Source organism: Anomaloglossus baeobatrachus, chromosome 2 (assembly GCF_048569485.1).
Source record: "Anomaloglossus baeobatrachus isolate aAnoBae1 chromosome 2, aAnoBae1.hap1, whole genome shotgun sequence".
Lineage (NCBI taxonomy): Eukaryota > Metazoa > Chordata > Amphibia > Anura > Aromobatidae > Anomaloglossus > Anomaloglossus baeobatrachus.
Genome location: NC_134354.1, coordinates 640481589 through 640504286, shown reverse-complemented (window position 1 = coordinate 640504286; position 22698 = coordinate 640481589). Strand labels below are relative to the sequence as shown.

Here is a 22698-nt window from a genome sequence, read left to right as displayed (position 1 = left end):
GGGCACACCTGTGAAGGGAAAACCATTTCTGGTGACTACCTCTTGAAGCTAATCAAGAGAATGCCAAAAGTGTGCAAAGCGGCAATCAAAGCAAAAGGTGGCTACTTTGAATAACCTAGAATATAAGACCTATTTTCAGTTTCTTCACACTTTAAGTATTTCATTCCACATGTGTTAATTCATAGTTTTGATGCCTTCAATGTGAATCTACAATTTTCAGGATCATGAAAATAAAAGAAACTCTTTGAATGAGAAGGGGTGTCCAAACTTTTGGTTTGTAGTGTATGTATAAGATATATCTATATCTATATCTATATCTATATCTATATATCTCTCTCTATATATATATATATATATATATATATATATATATATATATATATATATATATATATATATATATATATATATATATATATATATATATATATATATATATATCCCTCTCTATATATATATATATATATATATATATATATATATATATATATATATATATATATAGAGTATATATATATATATATATATATATATATATATATATATATTATATATATATATTATATATATATATAATCTCTATGTGTCTGTATGTATAATATGTGTGCCATTTCTTCCTTTTTCTGATTCTTTCACTATGCACTGAAGCTGTGCTTCTATGATGGAAAGTCAAAGGGTGCTGGGAGGCGTAAAGTTAGTTGCCTCCCGCCGACGGGGTTGTCACTTTTAGAAGATTATTAACCTGCAGATTTGTGTCGTATCTGCAGTTTAATAATGTTTGGGGACATGACATGTTCCCTTTAATAAATGAATAGTACATATAATAAATGAATAGTACATATGAAAATAAGTATCTTAGTAACATATCTCATCAGAGAGGTCGTTTTTTTTTCCCCCTCATCCTAGATTGATCTTTCAATCTTTGAGTAAAATCTGCATTCAATTAAGGCATATTTTCCCATTACTGAGATAGACATTTGCTGTGTTATTAAAGTTTTCTGGAGAAGCTGGAGGCAGATACATTGTGCTGCACATTCTCCCACAGTTACCGTCCTCCATAGAACTTTGAGCCCCAGCTGCCATCTCCTAGCTGTGTAATGGGAAAATCTGTACTCATTAAAGACAGATATCACCCGTAAATTGAGAATTTTGAGAAATAAGTCCGTCCAGTAGGAAAAGCAGATTTCTCCAATATGATGTTACAAAGTTTTTTACCTTCATGTGTACTATAGTAATGATGAAGATGACTGTTAATCTTAATATAATATTGGTGCTTTTTTTTTATATTTTAGGAAAGAACCCCTCTTGACACCGCTCAGCCTCGGCCCAATCCTCCTTCATTTGTCCAGGGAGTGATCAGTATGTACTAATTTAATTATTAACAGTTCCAAATCTCCATTGTAGGGTAAGATCAGAATCTTGCTCTTTTTGGCTCCGTCATGTCCTCCGCTTCTAGCAGTCTTCACATTGCAGATGGGTGCAGGAGCTGCCTGCTCTAAAAATATACAGGCAATAAATGCTGCAAGTTGTGGTTTGTTTTTTTTGTTTTTTTTCTCCTCTAATATGGATCCATTAAGTGAGATGCAATTATTCAGAATACCCAGATGTGTTGCCGGATACTGGTGACAAACTATCTTTCTGTGCATATTATTTTAAAGAGAGATTTTTTTTTTTCATCTCACATTTTGCCCCAAAAATGTAAACACTCCTCATTTGTGACCAGTCAGCTAAAATTGTCCCAAGTTATCCATTTTCACTTGATGAACATTTGTTGTACCTGAAATTGTCCATTTTCCTCAACCTGAGTTTAATGTGTATGGGCGGCCTTAACCCCTTCAGCCCCCAGCCTGTTTTCACCTTAAAGACCCGGCTATTTTTTGCAATTTTTACCAGTGTCACTTTGACGGGTTATAACTCTGGAACGCTTCAACGGATCCTGGCGATTCTGACATTGTTTTTTCATGTCATATTGTACTTCATGTCAGTGGTAAATTTAGGTCGATATCTTTTGCGTTTATTTGTGAAAATTTTGGAAAATTTTTTATGCTCATAAATCTGAGAGATATGTCACACAAAATAGTTACTAAATAACATTTCCCACTTGTCTACTTTACATCAGTGCAATTTTTGAAACAAAAAATTTTTCCGTTAGGAAGTTAGAAGGGTTCAAAAGAAGTTCAGCAATTTCTCATTTTTCAAAAAAAATTTACAAAACATTTTTTTTAGGTACCACATAACATTTGGAGTGATTTGAGAAACCTAGGCGACAGAAAATACCCAAAAGTGACCCCATTCTAAAACCTGCACCCCTCACTCTGCTCAAAACCACATCCAAGAAGTTTTTTAACCCTTTAGGAGCTTCACAGCGACCAAAGCAATATAGAAGGAAAAAAATGAAAATTTTACTTTTTTACACGCAAATGTTACTTTAGCCATAAATTTAGCATTTTCACAAGGGTATCAGGAAAAATGCACCATAAAAGGTATCGTGCATTTTCTCCTGAGTACACAGATACCTTATATGTGGTGGAAATCAAATGTTTGGGCACATGGCAGGGCTCGGAAGGCAAGGTGCGCCATTTGAATTTTTGAGTGCAAAATTAGCTGCACTCATTAGCGGACGCCATGTCGGGTTTGAAGACCCCCTGAGGTGCCTAAACAATGGAGCTCCCTCACAAGTGACCCCATTTTGGAAACTAGCGCCCTCATGGAATTTATCTAGCTGTTTAGTGAGCACTTTGAACCCCTGGAGGCTTCACAAAAGTTTGTAATGTTCAGCCGTGAAAATAATTTTATATTTTTTTACCACGAAATTGTTTTTTTCAAACGGGTAGCTTTTTTTCACAAGGGTATCAGGGAAAAAATGCACCATAAAACGTATTGTGCAATTTCTCCTGAGTACACAGCTCATATGTGGTGGAAATCAATTGTTTGAGCGCACGGCAGTGCTCAGAAGAGAAGGAGCGCCATTTCACAGCAAAATTGGTTTGAATTATTAGCGGACGCCATGTTGCGTTTGGAGACCCCCCCCCCTGAGGTGCCTAAACAATGGAGCTCCCCCACATGTGACCCCATTTTGAAAACTAGACCCCTGCCCCCCCAGACAAAAAAATTAGTTTGGCGAAATAAAAAATACGGACGTCAGTAAAAAAAAAAAAAAAAAATAAAATAATGAGCGCCTGCAACTGACACTATGGCAAGTGCCACACGTGAGAGCGATGCACGAATCTCGCATCGCATCATCCGGCACAGCCGCACACTCTTGTCTGGAAGAGAGAGACCGTGCCGGATGATACGATGTGAGACTCAAGCATCGCTCTCACGTGTGGCACTGGGCTGACCCTTACAATATTCAGTAAAAAATACTGTAGTTGCCGATTACTACAGTATAATTTCTTTGTCGCTCCATTGGGAGACCCAGACAATTGGGGTGTATAGCTTCTGCCTCCGGAGGCCACACAAAGTATTACACTTTAAAAAGTGTAACCCCTCCCCTCTGCCTATACACCCTCCCGTGCATCACGGGCTCCTCAGTTTTTTGCTTTGTGTGGAAGGAGGCACACATCCACTCAGCTTCTCATTTTAGTTATGTCGGTTGGAAGAAAAGTGGGCTCCCACGGGGCCCCCGGCATGTTCCTTTCTCACCCCACTAAGTCGGCGGTGCTGTTAAGGTTGAGGTACCCATTGCGGGTACAAAGGCAGGAGCCTCATGCCGTCTCCTTCACCATCCCTTTGCGGCTCTGGGAGAAGTGGGATCCTGAGCGGTCATCCAGTCACTGGGACCGTGCTCCCTCCGCAGCCCCTGGGGGAATCTGTCGGACAGGAGTTGGTTAATCCTCAGGGACCGTGCCCTGCATCAATAAGGTACTCTGTACCCCCATGGGGGATGTGCATGGAGCGCCTACATCCCGGACGCTGCAGCAGCTGCTTATTTGTGACGGCCGGCGGACTTCCGCGCCGACCGCGCCTGTTTGTCGGCCGCGGTGTTAAATTTAGGCCCCGGCTTCAATTGCGGCCTAGTAGCAAAACTCCCGCCCCCGGACCTGTCTATCAGGGATAAGGGCGGGACTGCCGACCTGACGTCGGCTATGAGGGCCAGGGCATCCTGTATGTTCCTCCCCCCTCACTGATCACTGTGGGGACTCCAGATTCCCGCACTTTTCTAACGCCGCCCACGGCTTCTCTCCTCCCCTGAGAGCTCCGGCAGCCATTTTTTTGGCACTCTGCCTGTGGAAGTTTTCCTGGAAAGAGCTCTGCAACGCTGGGAGACCTAAGGCAGGGAATCTGGAGGACACACACTCCGCTTTTTAGCGGTCGGTAAGCCACACCGGTCACCCGGTGCTGGTCCCCTTAGGGTGCCGGAATAGATACTATATATATTTATATTTCTTTGTCGCTCCATTGGGAGACCCAGACAATTGGGTGTATAGCTATTGCCTCTGGAGGCCACACAAAGTATTACACTTAAAAGTGTAAGGCCCCTCCCCTTCTGGCTATACACCCCCAGTGGGATCACTGGCTCACCAGTTTTGTGCTTTGTGCGAAGGAGGCAACACATCCACGCATAGCTCCACTTTTTAGTCAGCAGCAGCTGCTGACTATGTCGGATGGAAGAAAAGAGGGCCCATACTAAGGGCTCCCAGCATGCTCCCTTCTCACCCCACTGTATGTCGGAGGTGTTTGTAAGGTTGAGGTACCCATTGCGGGTACGGCGGCAGGAGCCCACATGCTGATTCCTTCCCCATCCCTTTTTACAGGGCTCTGGGTGAAGTGGGATTTACCGGTCTCCAGGCACTGAGACCGTGCTCCATCTACAGCCCCTGGAGAAGATGCTGGATGGAGCGGAGTACATCAGGGACATGGCCCTGCTTCCTCAAGGTACTCTGTGTCCCCGTGCATTTGGCGCTCACACCGCAGCATGCTGGGTGTTGTAGTGCGCCGGGGGACATCAGCGCTGCGGCGCCTGTGCCATGGCCTCATTCAGCTTCGCTGAAGCAGGCTCACTTATGGGAATTGGTCGCGCCGGCCGCTGGGACTGCGGCGCGGCTGGCACTTGTAGTGCGCCGGGGACTTCAGCGCGGCCTGCGCTTTTACGGCGGCCGCGCTGATAACTAGAGTCCCCGGCTTTTGCGGCCTGCTTCCGTTCGTTCCCGCCCCCAGACCTGCCAGTCAGGAGAGGGGCGGGACGCTGGCTTCCAGGAATCGGTCGCGCCGGCCGCTGGCAGCGGCGCGGCTGGCACTTGTGGTGCGCCGGGGACTTCAGCACGGCCCGCGCTTTTACGGCGGCCGCGCTGATAACTAGAGTCCCCGGCTTTTGCGGCCTGCTTCCGTTCGTTCCCGCCCCCAGACCTGCCAGTCAGGAGAGGGGCGGGACGCTGGCCACTTCTATGAATCGGTCGCGCCGGCCGCTGGGACTGCGGCGCGGCTGGCACTTGTGGTGCGCCGGGGACTTCAGCGCGGCCCGCGCTTTTACGGCGGCCGCGCTGTTAACTCGAGTCCCCGGCTTCTGGGCCTAGTCTCCCTTCGTTACCGCCCACAGCCCTGACAGTCAGGGTAGGGGCGTGACGCTGCATAGAGCAGCGCTGAGAGCTGGAGTATGTTTTGCATACTCCACCCCTCTCACTGTGTGCACTGTGAATCCGGATTCCCGCACTTTCTCAGGCACGCCCACGGCTTCCTTCTCTACAAGGACGCCGGCAGCCATTAGTGTCAGTTTCTGTACGATACAGAGACAAGTGTGGAAGACCCTGGCATTCTGATAGTCACACAATCGCTGCAACAGGCGTTAAGCAGCACCTGTGGTGCTAACCCCACTAGTGCAGAAGTGCACTTATAGATATGCTTGTACTATATACATTGCACTGTTTGGTCGCACGTTGTATATACCCTCCTGGATTATGCGGAGGAGTTATCAGCATATTCTCTGTGTAAAACAAAGGTGCAGAACCACATGTTTTTCTATACAGCTGGTACAGCATGTACGGCTATACGGCCGGCAGGTTACATAGACTCCCATTGTATGCACTAATGGCCAGGGGATGAGGACGGTGTCTGCAGTATTTACTGACAGTTTTTCTGAGACTATGGCTATGATACTAGAAGCCTAGCAGTCCGGACATGTCTCTCACAATATGGGCACTGTTGAATCATTGATCCATGGCCCCCCTCAGTGTGAATAACTAACAGCTCCGGGAATGTCACAAGCATCCCAGAGTCACGGCTCTGCACGGACGTCAGTCCCAGACAGCCTAAGCGGGCTCACTATGAGCGGCCTCGGTTTCATCAGGGTCCTAACAGAAGGACTCGCTGTGTAATGAGGCGGAAGTAGCGGCTCAGGATTCTGATCCTGAGACCGCTCTCAATCTGGATACACCTGATCGTGACGCCATAGTAAATAATCTTATAGCGTCCATCTATAGAATGTGGGTTATTTCTCACAGCTCCTCCAGTGGAGGAGTCAGCTTCACGTATTTTTCTGGACCACTCTGCCTTCAGAGAGGCAGTCCAGGAACACCACGCTTATCCAGATATGCGCTTCTCCAAACGGCTTAGGATACACGTTATCCCTGTCCCCTGACTTGGTCAAGGACTGGACCCAATGTCCCGAGCGGCATCCTCCAATCTCCAGGCTTGTAGCTAGATCCATAGTTGCAGTGGGAGATGGAACTGCAAACTCAAAGATGCCACTGACAGACAGATGGATCTCTGGTCGAAAGCCATCTATGAGGCTGTCGGCGCACCGTTGGCTCCGGCATTCTCTTCCTTGGGGCACTCCAAGCTATTTCAGCTTGTCTTACACAGATTGACACGGTTACACGTACATCTGTGCCGCAGGTGGCATCCTTAACCTCTCAAATGTCTACATTTGTTTCTTACGCGGTTCAGGTTGTCCTGGACTCTGCGAACCGTGCGGCGGTAGCCTCCGCTACTCCGTGTTTTTAAGCAGAGCCTGGCCTGCTCGTTAAGTGAATGGAAGGCAGATTCTGCTTCCAAAAAAGGTTGCCTAACCAGTTGCCTTTTTCTGCTGACCGACTGTTTGGTGAGCGTTGAATGTAACCATTAAACAGTCCAGGGGTAAGGATTCATCCTTTCCTCAGCCCGGACACAACAAACCCCAACAGAGCAAGAGGCAGTCGGGGTTTTCGGCCTTTTCGAGGCTCGGGCAGGTCCCATTTTTCCTCGTCCAATGTGGACTCAAAAGGATCAGAGGAGCTAAGATTCTTAGCGGGCTCAGTCTCGCCCAAAAAAGCGACAGTCTGAAAACCCGCTTCCAAGGCGGCTTCCTCATGACTTGCGGCCTCGGTCGGTAGCAGGCTCTCCCGCCTTGGCGATATTTAGCTGCCATAGGTCAATGACCATTGAGTGTGAGACATTCTGTCTCACGGGTACAGGATAGAGCTCACTTCTCGTCCTCCAACTCGATTCTTCAGAATTTCTCCACCTCCCGGCCGGGCCGCTGCTCTTCTGCAAACAGGGTGCACTCTATAGGCAGAAAGAGTGATGACCCCCGTTCCTCTTCAGGAACAAGGTCACGGTTTTTACCCCAAATTCTTTGCGGTACCTATAACAACGGGCCGTTCCGTCCCGTTCTGGATCTAAAAATGCTCAGCAAGCTCGTGGACACCAGGCGGTTCCGGATGGAATCCCTCCGCCATGTCATCGCCTCAAGGTCCCAAGGATATTTCCTAGCATCATTAGGCATCAAGGATGCTTATCCACACGTGCCGATTGATCCAGAGCACTAGCGTTTCTACGCTTCGTTATAGGAGACGAACACCTTCTGTTCGTAGCTCTACCTTCCGGCTAGCGACAGTCCAACTGGTCTTCGCCAAGGTCAGGGCAGCAGTAGTCACAGTCCTGCACTCTCAGGGTCACTCTGTGGTCCCGTATTTAGACGATCTACTTGTCAAGGCACTCTCTTAGGAAACATGCCAACACTGCCCGAACGTTGCGCTGGAGACTCTCTAGAGTTTTGGGTGGATCATCAACTTTTTAAAGTCAGATCCGACCCCGACCCTATCGATAACATATCTAGGCATAGAGTTTCTTACTCTCTCAGCGATAGTGAAGCTTCCGCTAGACAAACAGCATTCACTACGGGCTGCAAGCTCTTCTTTAAGAACCAGTCGCACACATTGAGACGCCTCATGCACTTCCTACGTAAGATGGTAGCAATGGAGGCAGTTCCTTTCGCGCAGTTTTACTGCGTCCACTACAATGGGACATTCTCCGCCAATGGGACGAGGAGTCGACGTCCCTCAACAGAGTCGTCGTTCTTTCTCAGGCGGCCAAGGAATCTCTACGGTGGTGGCTTCTTCCCACCTCTTGGTCAAAAAGAAGGTCCCTCCTATCCCCATCCTGGGCGATAGTTACGACAGACGCGAGTCTATCAGGGTGGGGAGCAGTTTTTCTCCACTACAGCGCTCAGGGTACGTGGACTCAGCAAGAGTCCACCCTTCAGATCAATGTTCTTGAACACAGAGCAGTGTATCTTGCCCTACAAACCTTCCAACAGCGGCTGGAAAGCAAGCATATCCGACTTCAGTCGGACAGCTCCACAGCGGTGGCATACATCAACCACCAAGGAAGAACGCGCAACCGGCAAGCCTTCCAGGAAGTCCGGCAGGTTCTGATGTGGGTGGAAGACACGGCATCCACCATATCCACAATTCACATCCCAAGTGTGGAAACTAGGAAGCTGACTTCCTAAGTCGCTGAGGTGTGGCCGAAAGAGTATGGTCTCCTCACCCGGACGGGTTTCAGGAGATCTGGCGCCGCTGACAGAGGCCGGACGTCGATCTAATGGCGTCACGGCACAACAACAATGTGCCAGCTTCATGGCACGGTTTCACAATCATCGAGCTCTGGCGGCAAACGCCTTAGTTCAGCATTGGTCGCAGTTCCAGCTACCTTAGGTGCCACCTCTGGCATTGTTGCCCAGAGTACTGCGCTAGATCAAGACCGACTGCGGCCGCGCCATCCTCGTCGCTACAAATTGGCCGAGGATGTTGTGGTACTCGGTTCTGTGGTGCCTCACGGTAGGCTAACCGGGGGCACTACCAGACCAATCAGACTGGCTGTCTCAAGGGCCATTCTTCCATTTGAATTCTACGGCCCTCAACCGGATGGTGTGGCATTGAGTCCTGGAACCTAGTGTCGTCAGGATTACCTCAGGACGTGGTTGCCACCATGAGACAGGCTAGCATACCAACGTCCGCCAAGATTGACCACAGGACGTGGAAGATGTTCTTATCTCGGTGCTCGGCGCAGGGTGTTTCTCCCTGGCCGGTTGCATCGTCTATGTTTCCTTCCTTCCTGCAATCTAGGTAGGAAAATGGGTTGTCGCTCAGTTCCCTTTAGGGACAAGTCTCAGCGCTATCTGTATTTTTTCAGAAACGACGACTTCCTCAGGTACGCACGTTCCTACGGGGAGTTTGTCTTCTCAGCACTCCGTACAAGCGGCCGTTAGAGCCCTGAGATCTGAACAAGGTTCTAATTGCTCTCCAGATGCCGCCTTTCGAGCCTTTGAAGGATGTCTCCCTTCCCGTTTTTCACGGGAAGTGGCCTTCTAGTAACGGTCTCGTCTCTTAGGAGAGTTTCCGAGCTAGCAACGCTCTCATACAAACTCCCTTCCTGGTCCTTCACCAGGACAGGGTAGTTCTGCGTCCGGTTCCGGAATTTCTCCCTAAGGTGGTATCCCATTTTCATATCAATCAGGATATCACCTCACCTTCTTTGTGTCCTCGTCCAGTCCATCAATTTCAGAAAGATTTGCATCTGTTGGTTCTGGTGAGAGCACTCAGGTTCTACTTCCCGCATGGCGCTCCTGCGCCACCCGGATGCACTCTTTGTCCTTGTCGCTGGTCGGCGTAAACAGTCGCAAGCTTCCAAATCCACTCTTGCTCGGGGGATCGAGGAACCAATTCTTGAAACCTACAGTTCTACTGGGCTTCTGGTTCTCTCAAGGCCGAAGGCCCATTCTACCAGAGCCGTGGGTGCATCCTGGGCATTACGGCACCAGGCTACGGCTCAGCAGGTGTGTCAGGCACCCACCTGGTCGAGTCTACTTACTTTTACCAAGCATTATCAGATGCATACCTACGCTTCGGCAGACGCCAGCCTAGGTAGATAAGTCATTCAGGCGGCGGTTGGCCACCTGTAGGAGAGGGCCGTTTGACGGCCCTATCATGAGGTATTCTTTTACCCACCCAGGGATTGCTTTTGGACATCCCAATTGTCTGGGTCTCCCAATGGAGCGACAAAGAAGAAGGGAATTTTGTTTACTTACCGTAAATTCCTTTTCTTCTAGCTCCAATTGGGAGACCCAGCACCCGCCCTGTTTTCTCTGGGTTTTTCTGTTTTTTCGGGTACACATGTTGTTCATGTGGTATGGTTCAGTTCTCCGATGTTTCCTCGGATTGAATTGGTCTTTAAACCAGTTATTGGCTTTCCTCCTTCTTGCTTTGGCACTAAAACTGGTGAGCCAGTGATCCCACTGGGGGTGTATAGCCAGAAGGGGAGGGGCCTTACACTTTTAAGTGTAATACTTTGTGTGGCCTCCAGAGGCAATAGCTATACACCCAATTGTCTGGGTCTCCCAATTGGAGCTAGAAGAAAAGGAATTTACGGTAAGTAAACAAAATTCCCTTCATTTCTGTTCGGTCGGGCTGTATACCCTTCCCATATACCCTCAGTGATCACTCTCCTAGGAGACAACAGCATGTCGTCCACAAGGAGCAAGGGGGCCAAAGCACAGGGTTATTTTGCGACCTGTACCTCTTGTGCGGCTAAGTTACCTGCGGGTTCCACCTACCCTCACTGTGAGCAATGCTCAACCCCTGTTTTACTTCCACAACCGGAGCCTCGGTCACTAGAGGGCCCCTCGGCTCAGGTAGAATCCGTTTCTCTACCTGTCCAGGCGGCAGGGACAGAGTTTGCAGTCTTTGCTGAAAAACTCTCTGAGTCACTCTCACAATCCATGGCTCAGTCCATGGACAAATGGTCTGCCAAGCTGCTGGAAGCTTTGCAGTCCAGACCGGTCCCTACACAGGCACCGGGCCCTATTGGATCTTCACCCCCAGGCCCCTCTCTGCCCGCGCCGCAGCACGCTCCCAGGGAGGGCCCTAGGTCTCATGGGGAGGACTCCGGCCCGGACCACAGTCCCAGACCGGCTAAGCGGGCACGCTGGGAATCTTCCCCGACTTCTTCACGCTGCTCGGGTTCCCAGCGTGAGGACTCTCTGGAGGACGAGGCGGACGTCGCAGCTCAGGGCTCTGACACTGACGTTGCCCTCAATCTTGATACACCTGACGGGGACGCCATAGTAAATGATCTTATCTCGTCCATCAACCAGGTGTTAGATATCGCTCCTCCACCGCCACCTGTAGAGGAGTCGACTTCTCAGCAGGAGAAACACCAGTTTCGGTTCCCTAAACGTACACTGAGTGCGTTTTTCGATCACTCTAACTTCAGAGATGCTGTCCAGAAGACTAGAGCGGTTCCGGACAAGCGCTTTACTAAGCGCCTTACTGACACACGTTACCCCTTCCCTTCTGACGTTGTCAAGGGTTGGGCTCAATGTCCCAAGGTGGATCCCCCAGTCTCTAGATTGGCGGCTAGATCTGTAGTATCGGTTGCAGATGGATCATCGCTAAAGGATGCCACTGACAGGCAGATAGAGCTCCTGATGAAATCCATCTATGAAGCCACGGGCGCGTCTTTTGCCCCGGCCTTTGCAGCCGTGTGGGCACTCCAAGCTATCTCAGCTTGTCTGGCTGAGATTAATGCCGTTACACGTAATTCTGCTCCGCAGGTTATGTCTTTGACTTCCCAGGCGTCAGTTTTTTTCTTCCTACGCCATGAACGCAGTTTTGGACTCTGCTAGCCATACAGCGGTGGCATCCGCTAACTCTGTGGCAGTCCGCAGGGCCATGTGGCTGCGCGAATGGAAGGCAGACTCGGCTTCCAAGAGGTTCTTAACCGGTTTGCCGTTTGCTGGCGACCGATTGTTTGGCGAACGATTGGATGAGATTATTAAGGAATCTAAGGGAAAGGACTCCTCCTTGCCCCAGTCCAAGCCAAAGAGACCTCAGCAACGACAGATACATTCGAGGTTTCGGTCCTTTCGTCCCTCCGCCGAGCCCCAATCCTCTTCGTCCAGCAGGCCGGAGAAAGGCCAGAGGAACTCCTATGCGTGGCAGGCTAAGTCACGCCCTCAAAAGGCCGCAGGAGGCACTGCTTCCAAGGCGGCCTCCTCATGACTCTCGGCATCCCCGAACCGCATCCTCGGTCGGTGGCAGGCTCTCCCGGTTTTGCGACGCCTGGTGGCCACATGTTCAAGACCGATGGGTGAGAGACATTCTGTCTCACGGTTACAGGATAGAGTTCAGCTCTCGTCCTCCGACTCGTTTCTTCAGAACATCCCCGCCCCCCGAGCGAGCCGATGCACTTTTTCAGGCGGTGAACGCTCTGAAAACAGAAGAAGTTGTGGTCCCTGTTCCCCCCCAGGAACATGGTCGCGGCTTTTACTCCAACTTGTTTGTGGTGCCAAAGAAGGACGGCTCATTCCGTCCCGTTCTGGACCTCAAACTACTCAACAGACATGTGAGCACCAGAAGGTTTCGGATGGAATCTCTCCGCTCTGTCATCGCTTCAATGTCACAAGGAGACTTCCTAGCATCGATCGACATCAAGGATGCTTATCTCCATGTGCCGATCGCACCCGAACATCAACGCTTTTTGCGCTTCGCCATCAGGGACGAACACCTTCAGTTCGTGGCACTGCCTTTCGGCCTGGCGACAGCCCCACGGGTGTTCACCAAGGTCATGGCATCTGTTGTGGCGGTCCTTCACTCTCAGGGCCACTCGGTGATTCCCTACTTAGACGATCTCCTAGTCAGGGCACCCTCTCAGTTGGCGTGTCAAAACAGCCTTTCCGTCGCTCTGGCGACTCTCCAGCAGTTCGGGTGGATCATCAACTTCCCAAAATCCAAGTTGACACCGACCCAATCACTGACGTACCTTGGGATGGAGTTTCATACTCAGTCAGCGGTAGTCATGCTACCGCGGGACAAACAGCTTTCTCTGCAGGCAGGGGTGCAATCTCTTCTTCGGGGTCAGTCACACCCCTTGAGGCGCCTCATGCACTTCCTGGGGAAGATGGTGGCAGCGATGGAGGCAGTGCCCTTCGCGCAATTCCATCTGCGGCCACTCCAGTGGGACATTCTCCGAAAATGGGACAGGAGCTCGACTTTACTCGACAGGAACGTCTCTCTGTCCCTTGCAACCAAGACGTCACTTCAGTGGTGGCTCCTTCCCAACTCTCTGTCGCAGGGGAAATCCTTCCTACCCCCCACCTGGGCTGTGGTCACGACGGACGCGAGCCTGTCAGGGTGGGGGGCGGTTTTTCTCCACCACAGGGCTCAGGGAACCTGGACTCCAATAGTCATCCCTTCAGATCAATATTCTGGAGATAAGGGCAGTGTATCTAGCCCTATTGGCCTTTCATCGGTGGCTGGAGGGCAGGCAGATCCGAATCCAGTCGGACAACGCCACGGCCGTCGCTTACATCAACCACCAAGGCGGCACTCGCAGTCGTCAAGCCTTCCAAGAAGTCCGGCGAATTCTGCAGTGGGTGGAAGCCACAGCCTCCACCATCTCCGCAGTTCACATCTCGGGCGTAGAAAACTGGGAAGCAGATTTTCTCAGCCGACAGGGCATGGACGCGGGGGAATGGTCTCTTCACCCAGACGTGTTTCGAGAGATCTGTCGCCGCTGGGGAACGCCGGACGTCGATCTCATGGCGTCACGGCACAACAACAAAGTCCCGGCATTCATGGCTCTGTCTCAAGATCACAGAGCTCTGGCGGCGGACGCATTAGTTCAGGATTGGTCGCAGTTTCGACTGCCCTATGTATTTCCTCCTCTGGCGATGCTGCCCAGAGTGCTGCGCAAAATCAGGTCCGACTGTCGTCGCGCCATTCTCGTCGCTCCAGATTGGCCGAGGCGGTCGTGGTACCCGGATCTGTGGCATCTCACGGTGGGTCAACCGTGGGCGCTCCCAGACCGCCCAGACTTGCTATCTCAAGGGCCGTTTTTCCATCTGAATTCTGCGGCCCTCAACCTGACTGTGTGGCCATTGAGTCCTGGCTCCTAGCGTCCTCAGGGTTATCTCAAGATGTCATTGCCACTATGAGACAGGCCAGGAAACCAACGTCCGCCAAGATCTATCACAGGTCTTGGAGGATCTTCTTATCCTGGTGCTCTGATAAGGGTTTTACTCCCTGGCCTTTTGCCTTACCCACTTTTCTTTCATTCCTTCAATCCGGAATGGACAAGGGTTTGTCTCTCGGCTCTCTCAAGGGACAAGTATCTGCGCTTTCCGTATTTTTTCAAAAGCGTCTAGCCAGGCTTCCGCAGGTCCGCACGTTCCTGCAGGGAGTTTGCCACATAGTCCCACCTTACAAGCGTCCGCTGGAACCCTGGGACCTCAATAGGGTGCTAACGGCTCTTCAGAAACCACCTTTCGAGCCGCTGCGGGAGGTCTCTTTATCACGTCTTTCGCAAAAGGTGGCATTTCTAGTGGCAGTTACGTCGCTCCGTAGAGTGTCGGAACTGGCAGCGCTGTCATGCAAAGCCCCCTTCCTGGTTTTTCACCAGGATAAGGTGGTTCTACGTCCGGTCCCGGAATTTCTCCCTAAAGTGGTATCCCCTTTTCATCTCAATCAGGATATCTCCTTACCTTCATTTTGCCCTCATCCAGTTCACCAATGTGAAAAGGATTTGCACTCATTAGATTTAGTGAGAGCACTCCGACTCTACGTGTCTCGCACGGCGCCCCTGCGCCGTTCAGATGCCCTCTTTGTCCTTGTCGCTGGCCAGCGTATGGGTTCGCAGGCTTCCAAGTCAACCTTGGCTCGATGGATCAAGGAACCAATTCTTGAATCCTACCGTTCTTCTGGGCTTCCACTTCCTTCAGGATTGAAAGCCCATTCTACCAGAGCCGTGGGTGCGTCCTAGGCACTGCGGCACCGGGCTACGGCTCAGCAGGTGTGTCAGGCAGCTACCTGGTCTAGTCTGCACACTTTCACGAAACACTATCAGGTGCATACCTATGCTTCGGCAGACGCCAGTCTAGGTAGGCGAGTGCTTCAGGCGGCGGTTGCCCACCTGTAAGAGGGGGTCGTTTTCGGCTCTTTTTATCGAGGTATTCTTTTACCCACCCAGGGACTGCTTTTGGACGTCCCAATTGTCTGGGTCTCCCAATGGAGCGACAAAGAAGGGGATTTTGTTTACTTACCGTAAATTCCTTTTCTTCTAGCTCCTATTGGGAGACCCAGCACCCGCCCCTGTTCCCTTTGGGCTGTTGTTCTTTTGTGTACACATGTTGTTGCATGTTGAATTGTTCTTTTGGTTCATGGTTTTCAGTTCTCCGAACATCCTTCGGATGGAATTTACCTTAGACCAATTTATAAGTTTCCTCCTTCCTGCTTTTGCACCAAAACTGAGGAGCCCGTGATGCACGGGAGGGTGTATAGGCAGAGGGGAGGGGTTACACTTTTTAAAGTGTAATACTTTGTGTGGCCTCCGGAGGCAGAAGCTATACACCCCAATTGTCTGGGTCTCCAATTGTCTGGGTCTCCCAATAGGAGTTAGAAGAAAAGGAATTTACGGTAAGTAAACAAAATTCCCTTCTTTACTGGCCCTAAACTAAGTTTATTTGTATTTCTTTCTTAGTTTACAGAAAAAAAAATCAGGACGCACGCACGGATGTGCTGCAAAAAGAGGGGGACTAGGTGGGATGAAAAAAAAGATGGATGGAGAATGGGAGAGGGCGCGGCGGAGGATGGGAGAGGATACGGTGGAGGATGGGAGAGGGCGGGCAGCAGATCAGGGTGAGAGGTGGTGGAGGGGGCAGCAGATCGGGGAGGGTGAGAGGTGGGGGAGGGGCTTCAGATGAAGAGGATGGGAGAGAGCAGGCAGCAGATCAGGGAGGGTGGGAGCGGGGGCAGCAGATCAGGGAGGGGGGCAGCAGCTGATGAGGGAGAGCGGGCAGCAGATCGGGGAGGGTGAGATGGGGAGGGGGCAGCAGATCGGGGAGGGTGAGATGAGGGAGGGGACTGCAGATCTGGGAGGGTGAGATGGGGGAAGGGCAGCAGATCGGGGAGGGTGAGATGGGGGAGGGGGCAGCAGATCGGGAAGGTGAGCTGGAGAGAGCGGGCAGCAGATCGGGAAGGTGAGCTGGAGAGAGCGAGCAGCAGATCGGGAAGGTGAGCTGGTGGAGAGCGGGCAGCAGATCGGGAAGGTTAGCTGGTGGAAAGCGGGCAGCAGATCGGAAAGGTGAGCTGGTGGAGAGCGGGCAGCAGATTGGGAAGGTGAGATGGTGGAGGGCGGGCAGCAGATTGGGAAGGTGAGCTGGTGGAGAGCGGGCAGCAGATCGGGAAGGTGAGATGGTGGAGGGCGGGCAGCAGATCGGGAAGGTGAGATGGAGGACAGCGGGCAGCAGATTGGGAAGGTGAGATGGCGGACAGCTGGCAGCAGATCGGGAAGGTGAGATGGCGGACAGGGGGCAGCAGATCGGGAAGGTGAGATGGCGGACAGGGGGCAGCAGATCGGGAAGGTGAGATGGGGGAGGGGGCAGCAGATCGGGAAGGTGAGATGGCTGACGGGGCAGCAGGACGGGAAGGTGAGATGGGGGAGGAGGCAGCAGATTGGGAAGGTGAGATGGCGGACAGCGGGCAGCAGATGGGGAAGGTGAGATGGCGGACAGGGGGCAGCAGATCAGGAAGGTGAGATGGCGGAGGCGGGCAGCAGATCGCACAGGGTGGGAGATTGTGGAGGGAGCAGCAGATGAACATGGGAGAGAGCGGGCAGCAGCTCACGGAGGGGGCCAGCGGCTGATGGGAGAGAGCGGTGGGAGATGGAGGCGGCTGCAGCAGATAGAGGAGATCGGTGGCGGTGGATCGGGGGATCGACGGTTGCAGCGGATTGGGGGCACTTGCAGGGATCGCTCCCCTTGGCTTCCACAGACGGAGTTAAGCGAAGGGGAGTGGTCACCGGCCCCAGATCCACGGTGATTGGAGAGATCAGTCACAAGGCTGATCTCTCCAATCAGAGCTGGGGGCGGGTGAAGCACCGATCACCCAGCTCCAGCCAATAATCAGTGCTACAGCTGCACTGATATGGCTGGATTTCAATGTTTTCAGCCATTTTCAATGGCTGAAACATTACAGTAGCTGTGATTGGCTAAGCGGTGTTGTCAGCCAATCACAGCCTCCGTAGGTCCTGGGAGGAGGCACCACCCCTCCTGAGGTCAGGCAGAAGTCCCCTCCTCCCCGAATCTAAGATTTGTGTGAACCGATTGCACTCACCGGGGCTCCGGGGCCGCGATTTCGCCATGACGTACTGGGTACGTCATGGGTCGTTTAGCACCATGTCACCATGACGTACCCAGTACGTCAAGGGTCGTTAAGGGGTTAAAGGGATTGTCCCACAAGCAAAGTACACTTCAATTAATAGATCTTGGAATAATAATAATTTCCACAATTGGATGGTATTAAAAATAAAAAAAAATGTTCCTGGTGTGAGACAATCTTATATATCTGTCCCTGCTATGTACTGTGTAATGGCGGTGTCTGACTGCATGGTCTGATCATACCACATCTCCTGGGCCGGGGAGGAAGTAATAAAGTATAAAGACCTCTTTCTGTAAGGAAAAACATTTCCCTGCCTGTTTAACATTTTTGTGACATTGGATGTACTAGATACGTCCTGATTGCCAGTGCGTTCCCGACACATGATGTACTCAGTATGTCATGGTGATCGCCACAGAGTCTCTGGCTTATGTTAAAGCTGTCACTGCCAGGAACTGTGCCTGCACTGCTCTGGGCACTTTAACCCCATAAATTCTGCTATCTATTGTGATGGCAGGATTTAGTTGGCATTGAGAGGATCACACTTCTGTCCTGCGCAATTGGGTCCCTGTAATGTGATCACAGGGACTCTTATCATTGCCATGGTAACTTTGGGTCGTCACCATGACTATCCTCGGGCTACCAGCTACGGAAAGCTTCACACACCATGTCAAATGCATGGTGTGCGAGGCAAAGTGTCAGTGCTGCAAGTGTAGCACTGAACGATATAATCCACTGAAATGATTGAGCACTGCAGTGGATTATATCACTGATCAGAGGGATAAAAACTAATGTACCATAAAGGGACTAAGTAAAAAAAAAAAAGTTAAAATTGGTGTGTGATGTGTGTGATGTGTGTGATGTGTGTGATGTGTGTGTATATAGATATATACAGCTCTGGCAAAAATTAAGAGACCACTGCAAAATTTTCAGTTTTTCTGTTTATAGGTATATTTTTGTGTAAAATGTAAATTGTTTTTTTTATTCTATAAACTACTGACAACATGTCTCCAAATTTCCAAGCAATACATTTTGTATTTTCTGAAAATGAGAAATGGTCAAAATAACAAAAAAATGCATTGCTTTCAGACCTCAAATAATGCAAAGAAAACAAGTTCATAGTCATTTAGAAACAACAAAACTAATGTTTTAGCTCAGTAAGAGCTCAGAAATCAATATTTTGTGGAATAATCATGATTTTTAATCACAGGGAATATTGCCTGAGCAGAAGGAAGCAACTGTTTTTCCAGGATAATATTTATATGCAGCTTTATTCATACGTTCTTCGCAAAGCTTAATCTGCCCAATTCCAGCCTTGCTGAAGCATCCCCAGATCACCAAATTTCACAGTGGGTGCAAGACACTGTATCTTATACGCCTCTCCAGCTCTCCGTCTAACTATTAGACGACCAGGTGTTGGGCAAAGCTGAAAATTAGACTCATCAGAGAAGAATACCTTACTCCAGTCCTCTATGGTCCAATCCTAAGGTTATGTGCCCACGGGCGCTCGTACCTGCGGATGTATCCGCAGGTATGAGCGCATGTTTCCCGGAAACATGCGGACATTCATGCGAATTACCTGCGGACGTCCCGGCCTCTATCTCCATAGCGGAGGGCCGGGTCATCCGCAGGTAATTCCGCATGAATAATTGACATGCAATTGTACATGCGGATGCAGACATCCGCAGCATGTTCGGCAGCCGCACTTTCCGCGGTGTGGACACAGCACTCCCCATGTCCCATAGGATAACATGGGGAGTGACTGTACATGCTAAAACCTGCGGCTTTATCTGGAAAATCCAGAAAAATCCGCAGGTTTTCCACGGCAAAATCCGCAGATGCAAGCTCCCGTGGGCACATAGCCTTATGGTCTTTGGCAAACTTCAGCCTGGCTCTCCTTTGCTTGTCATTGATAAAAGGCTTTTCTTCTAGCTTTACATAACTTGAGCCCTAACTCTAAGAGCCGGTTACGAAATGTTCTTGCTGTGCACTAAACCCCAGCTGCAATTTGCCATTCCTTTTGTAGGTCACTGTCATGGCCAGACCAATCTCCAGACCTGAACCCCATTGAAAACCTCTGGAATGTAGTCCATGGGAAGATAGATAGTCACAAGCCATCAAACAAAGAAAAACTGCTTACATTTTTGCACCAGGAGTGGCATAAGGTCACCACAAAGCAGTGTGAAAAGACTGGTGGAAAGCATGCCAAGACGCATGAATGCTGTGATTAAACATCATGGTTATTACACAAAATATTGATTTCCTAACTCTTGTGGATTTAAAACATTATTAGTATTGTTGTTTCTAAATGATTATGAACTTGTTTTCTTTGCATTATTTGAGGTCTGAAAGCAATGCATTGTTTTATTTTGACCATTTCTCATTTTCAGAAAATAAATACAAAATGTATTGCTTGGAAATTCGGATATGTTGTCAGTAGTTTATAGAATAAAGGAAAATTTTATATTTTACTCAAAAATATACCTATAAAGAGAAAAATCAGAAAAACTGACAATTTTGCAGTGGTCTTAGTTTTTGCCGGGGGGGTGGGGGGGGCCTGGTGTGTGTGTGTGTGTGTGTGTGTGTGTGTGTGTGTGTAGTATTTATTATTTATTTATTTATTATTATAGCGCCATCAATTCCATGGCGCTTTACATGTGAAAGGGGTATACATAATAGGGACAAGTACAATAATCATAAATACAAGACACAGGTACAGGAGGAGAGAGGTCCCTGCCCGTGAGGGCTCAGTCTACAAGGGATAGGTGAGGATACAGTAGGTTAGGGTAGAGTTGATTGTGCGGCACTGTATCAGACTGAGGGTTATGGCAGGTTGTAGGCTTGTCGGAAGAGGTGGGTCTTCAGGTTCCTTTTGAAGCTTGACAAGGTAGGCGAGAGTCTGATGTGTTGAGGCAGAGCATTCCAGAGTATGGGGGAGGCACGGGAGAAATCTTGGATGCGATGGTGGGAAGAGGAGATGAGAGGGGAGTAGAGAAGGAGGGCTTGTGAGGATCGAAGGTTACGTGCAGTTAAGTACCGGGAGACTAGGTCAGAGATGTAGGGAGGAGACAGGTTGTGGATGGCATTGTATGTCATGGTTAGTGTTTTGAACTGGAGTCGTTGGGCAATGGGAAGCTAGTGAAGGGATTGGCAGAGAGGAGGTCGGGGAGTAGCGGGGGGACAGGTGGATTAGCCGGGCAGCATAGTTTAGAATAGATTGTAGGGGTGCAAGACTGTTAGAAGAGAGGCCACAGAGCAGGAGGTTGCAATATGATATGTATATATCATATATAAAAAAAAAATGATTTCTTTTTCGCTCCTAATTGGGAGACCCAGACAGTGGGTGTATAGCTACTGCCTCTGGAGGCCGCACAAAGAACTACACTTAAAAGTGTAAGGCCCCTCCCCTTCTGGCTATACACCCTCCCGTAGGAGTACGGATTCCTCAGTTTTAGCTTTGTGCGCAGGAGGTCAGACACGCACGCATAGCTCCATTGTTTTTAGTCAGCAGCAGCTGCTGACTATGTCGGATGGAAGAAAAGAGGGCCCATACAGGGCTCCCAGCATGCTCCCTTCTCACCCCACTGTATGTCGGAGGTGTTTGTAAGGTTGAGGTACCCATTGCGGGTACGGCGGCAGGAGCCCACATGCTGATTCCTTCCCCATCCCTTTTTACAGGGCTCTGGGTGAAGTGGGATTTACTGGTCTCCAGGCACTGAGACCGTGCTCCATCTACAGCCCCTGGAGAAGATGCTGGATGGAGCGGAGTACATCAGGGACATGGCCCTGCTTCCTCAAGGTACTCTGTGTCCCCGTGCATTTGGCGCTCACACCGCAGCATGCTGGGTGTTGTAGTGCGCCGGGGACATCAGCGCTGCGGCGCTTGTGCCATGGCCTCATTCAGCTTCGCTGAAGCAGGCACACTTCTGGGAATCGGTCGCGCCGGCCGCTGGGACTGCGGCGCGGCTGGCACTTGTGGTGCGCCGGGGACTTCAGCGCGGGCCGCGCTTTTACGGCGGCCGCGCTGATAACTCGAGTCCCCGGCTTTTGCGGCCTGCTTCCGTTCGTTCCCGCCCCCAGACCTGCCAGTCAGGAGAGGGGCGGGACGCTGGTCAGTGCATCAGCGCCGAGGGCTGGAGTCGTTTTTACATACTCCAGCCCTCACAATCGGCACAGAGGGGACACTGTTTCCCGCACTTTTGTTTAGGAACTCCCACGGACCGCCCCTCTCCACAGACGCCGGCAGCCATTCCTGCTGACACGCTGAGCTGCAGAGGGGAGCCGGGGAGACCCAGACAAGGAATTCTGCGCCTCTTACCCGCTATTCAGCGGGCGGTAAGCAGCCCTCAGGGCTCACCCCCTCTTGTGCCAGTAGTATTCTTAGTATTTTGTTTCTACAAATACTTTGTATTGCATAGCGCTGGTCGCCCTTTGGCTATAGACTCTCTCACATTGCAGAGAGCCAGCAGCATGTCGTCCGTAAAACGCAAGGGTGCCAAGGCACAGACATTATATGCTTCCTGCACCGCATGTGGGACTTTTCTACCGGCAGGCTCCACGGACCCCCATTGTGTGCAGTGCTCGGCCCCTGCGGCGCTTGCACAGTCGGGACCTCTGCTGGACGTGACCCAGGGTGTACCACCTGTGAATGCTGTCCAGGTGACAGGAACTGAGTTTGCAGCTTTTGCTGACAGAATGTCTCTCACTATGTCACAAATTCTTGACACATTGCGAGCTAGGCCTGTACTTCAGGCCACGGACACTGTGCAATCATTGCCCCCTGGTCCACCTCAGCTGAATTACCTCCAAGCTCCGGGACGGGCACATACACCTCAGGGTGAAGACTCTGACTCGGACGATGGCCCCGGGCAGCCTAAGCGGGCTCGCTATGACGGGCCTTCACATTCATCTCAATGGTCAGGATCCCAGCGAGATGAATCTATGGGTGATGAGGCGGACGTAACTGATCAGGATTCTGATCCTGGGACCGCTCTCAATCTAGATACACCAGATGGTGACGCCATAGTTAATGATCTTATATTTAACATCAATAAGATGTTAAATATTTCCCCACCAGCTCCTCTTGTAGAGGAGTCAGCTTCGCAGCACGAGAGAATCCATTTCAGATACCCTAAGCGTACATTAAGCACTTTTCTGGACCACGCTGACTTTAGAGACGCAATCCAGAAACCCCACGCTTATCCTGAAAGGCGTTTTTCTAAACGGCTTAAAGATACACGCTATCCTTTTCCCCCTGAGGTGGTCAAGGGTTGGACCCAGTGTCCAA

At 50.4% G+C, this 22698-nt stretch overlaps 1 protein-coding gene across 1 annotated transcript in view; it reads left to right on the top strand.

The window, feature by feature from the left end:
• KMT2D (lysine methyltransferase 2D) overlaps positions 1–22698 on the top strand; it is a 385659-nt gene that overhangs the window by 224373 nt on the left and 138588 nt on the right. The window contains exon 37 of the mRNA XM_075333879.1: positions 1293–1359. Within this exon, the coding sequence (XP_075189994.1) occupies positions 1293–1359 (67 nt within the window). The remainder of the gene's footprint in view (positions 1–1292; positions 1360–22698) is intronic.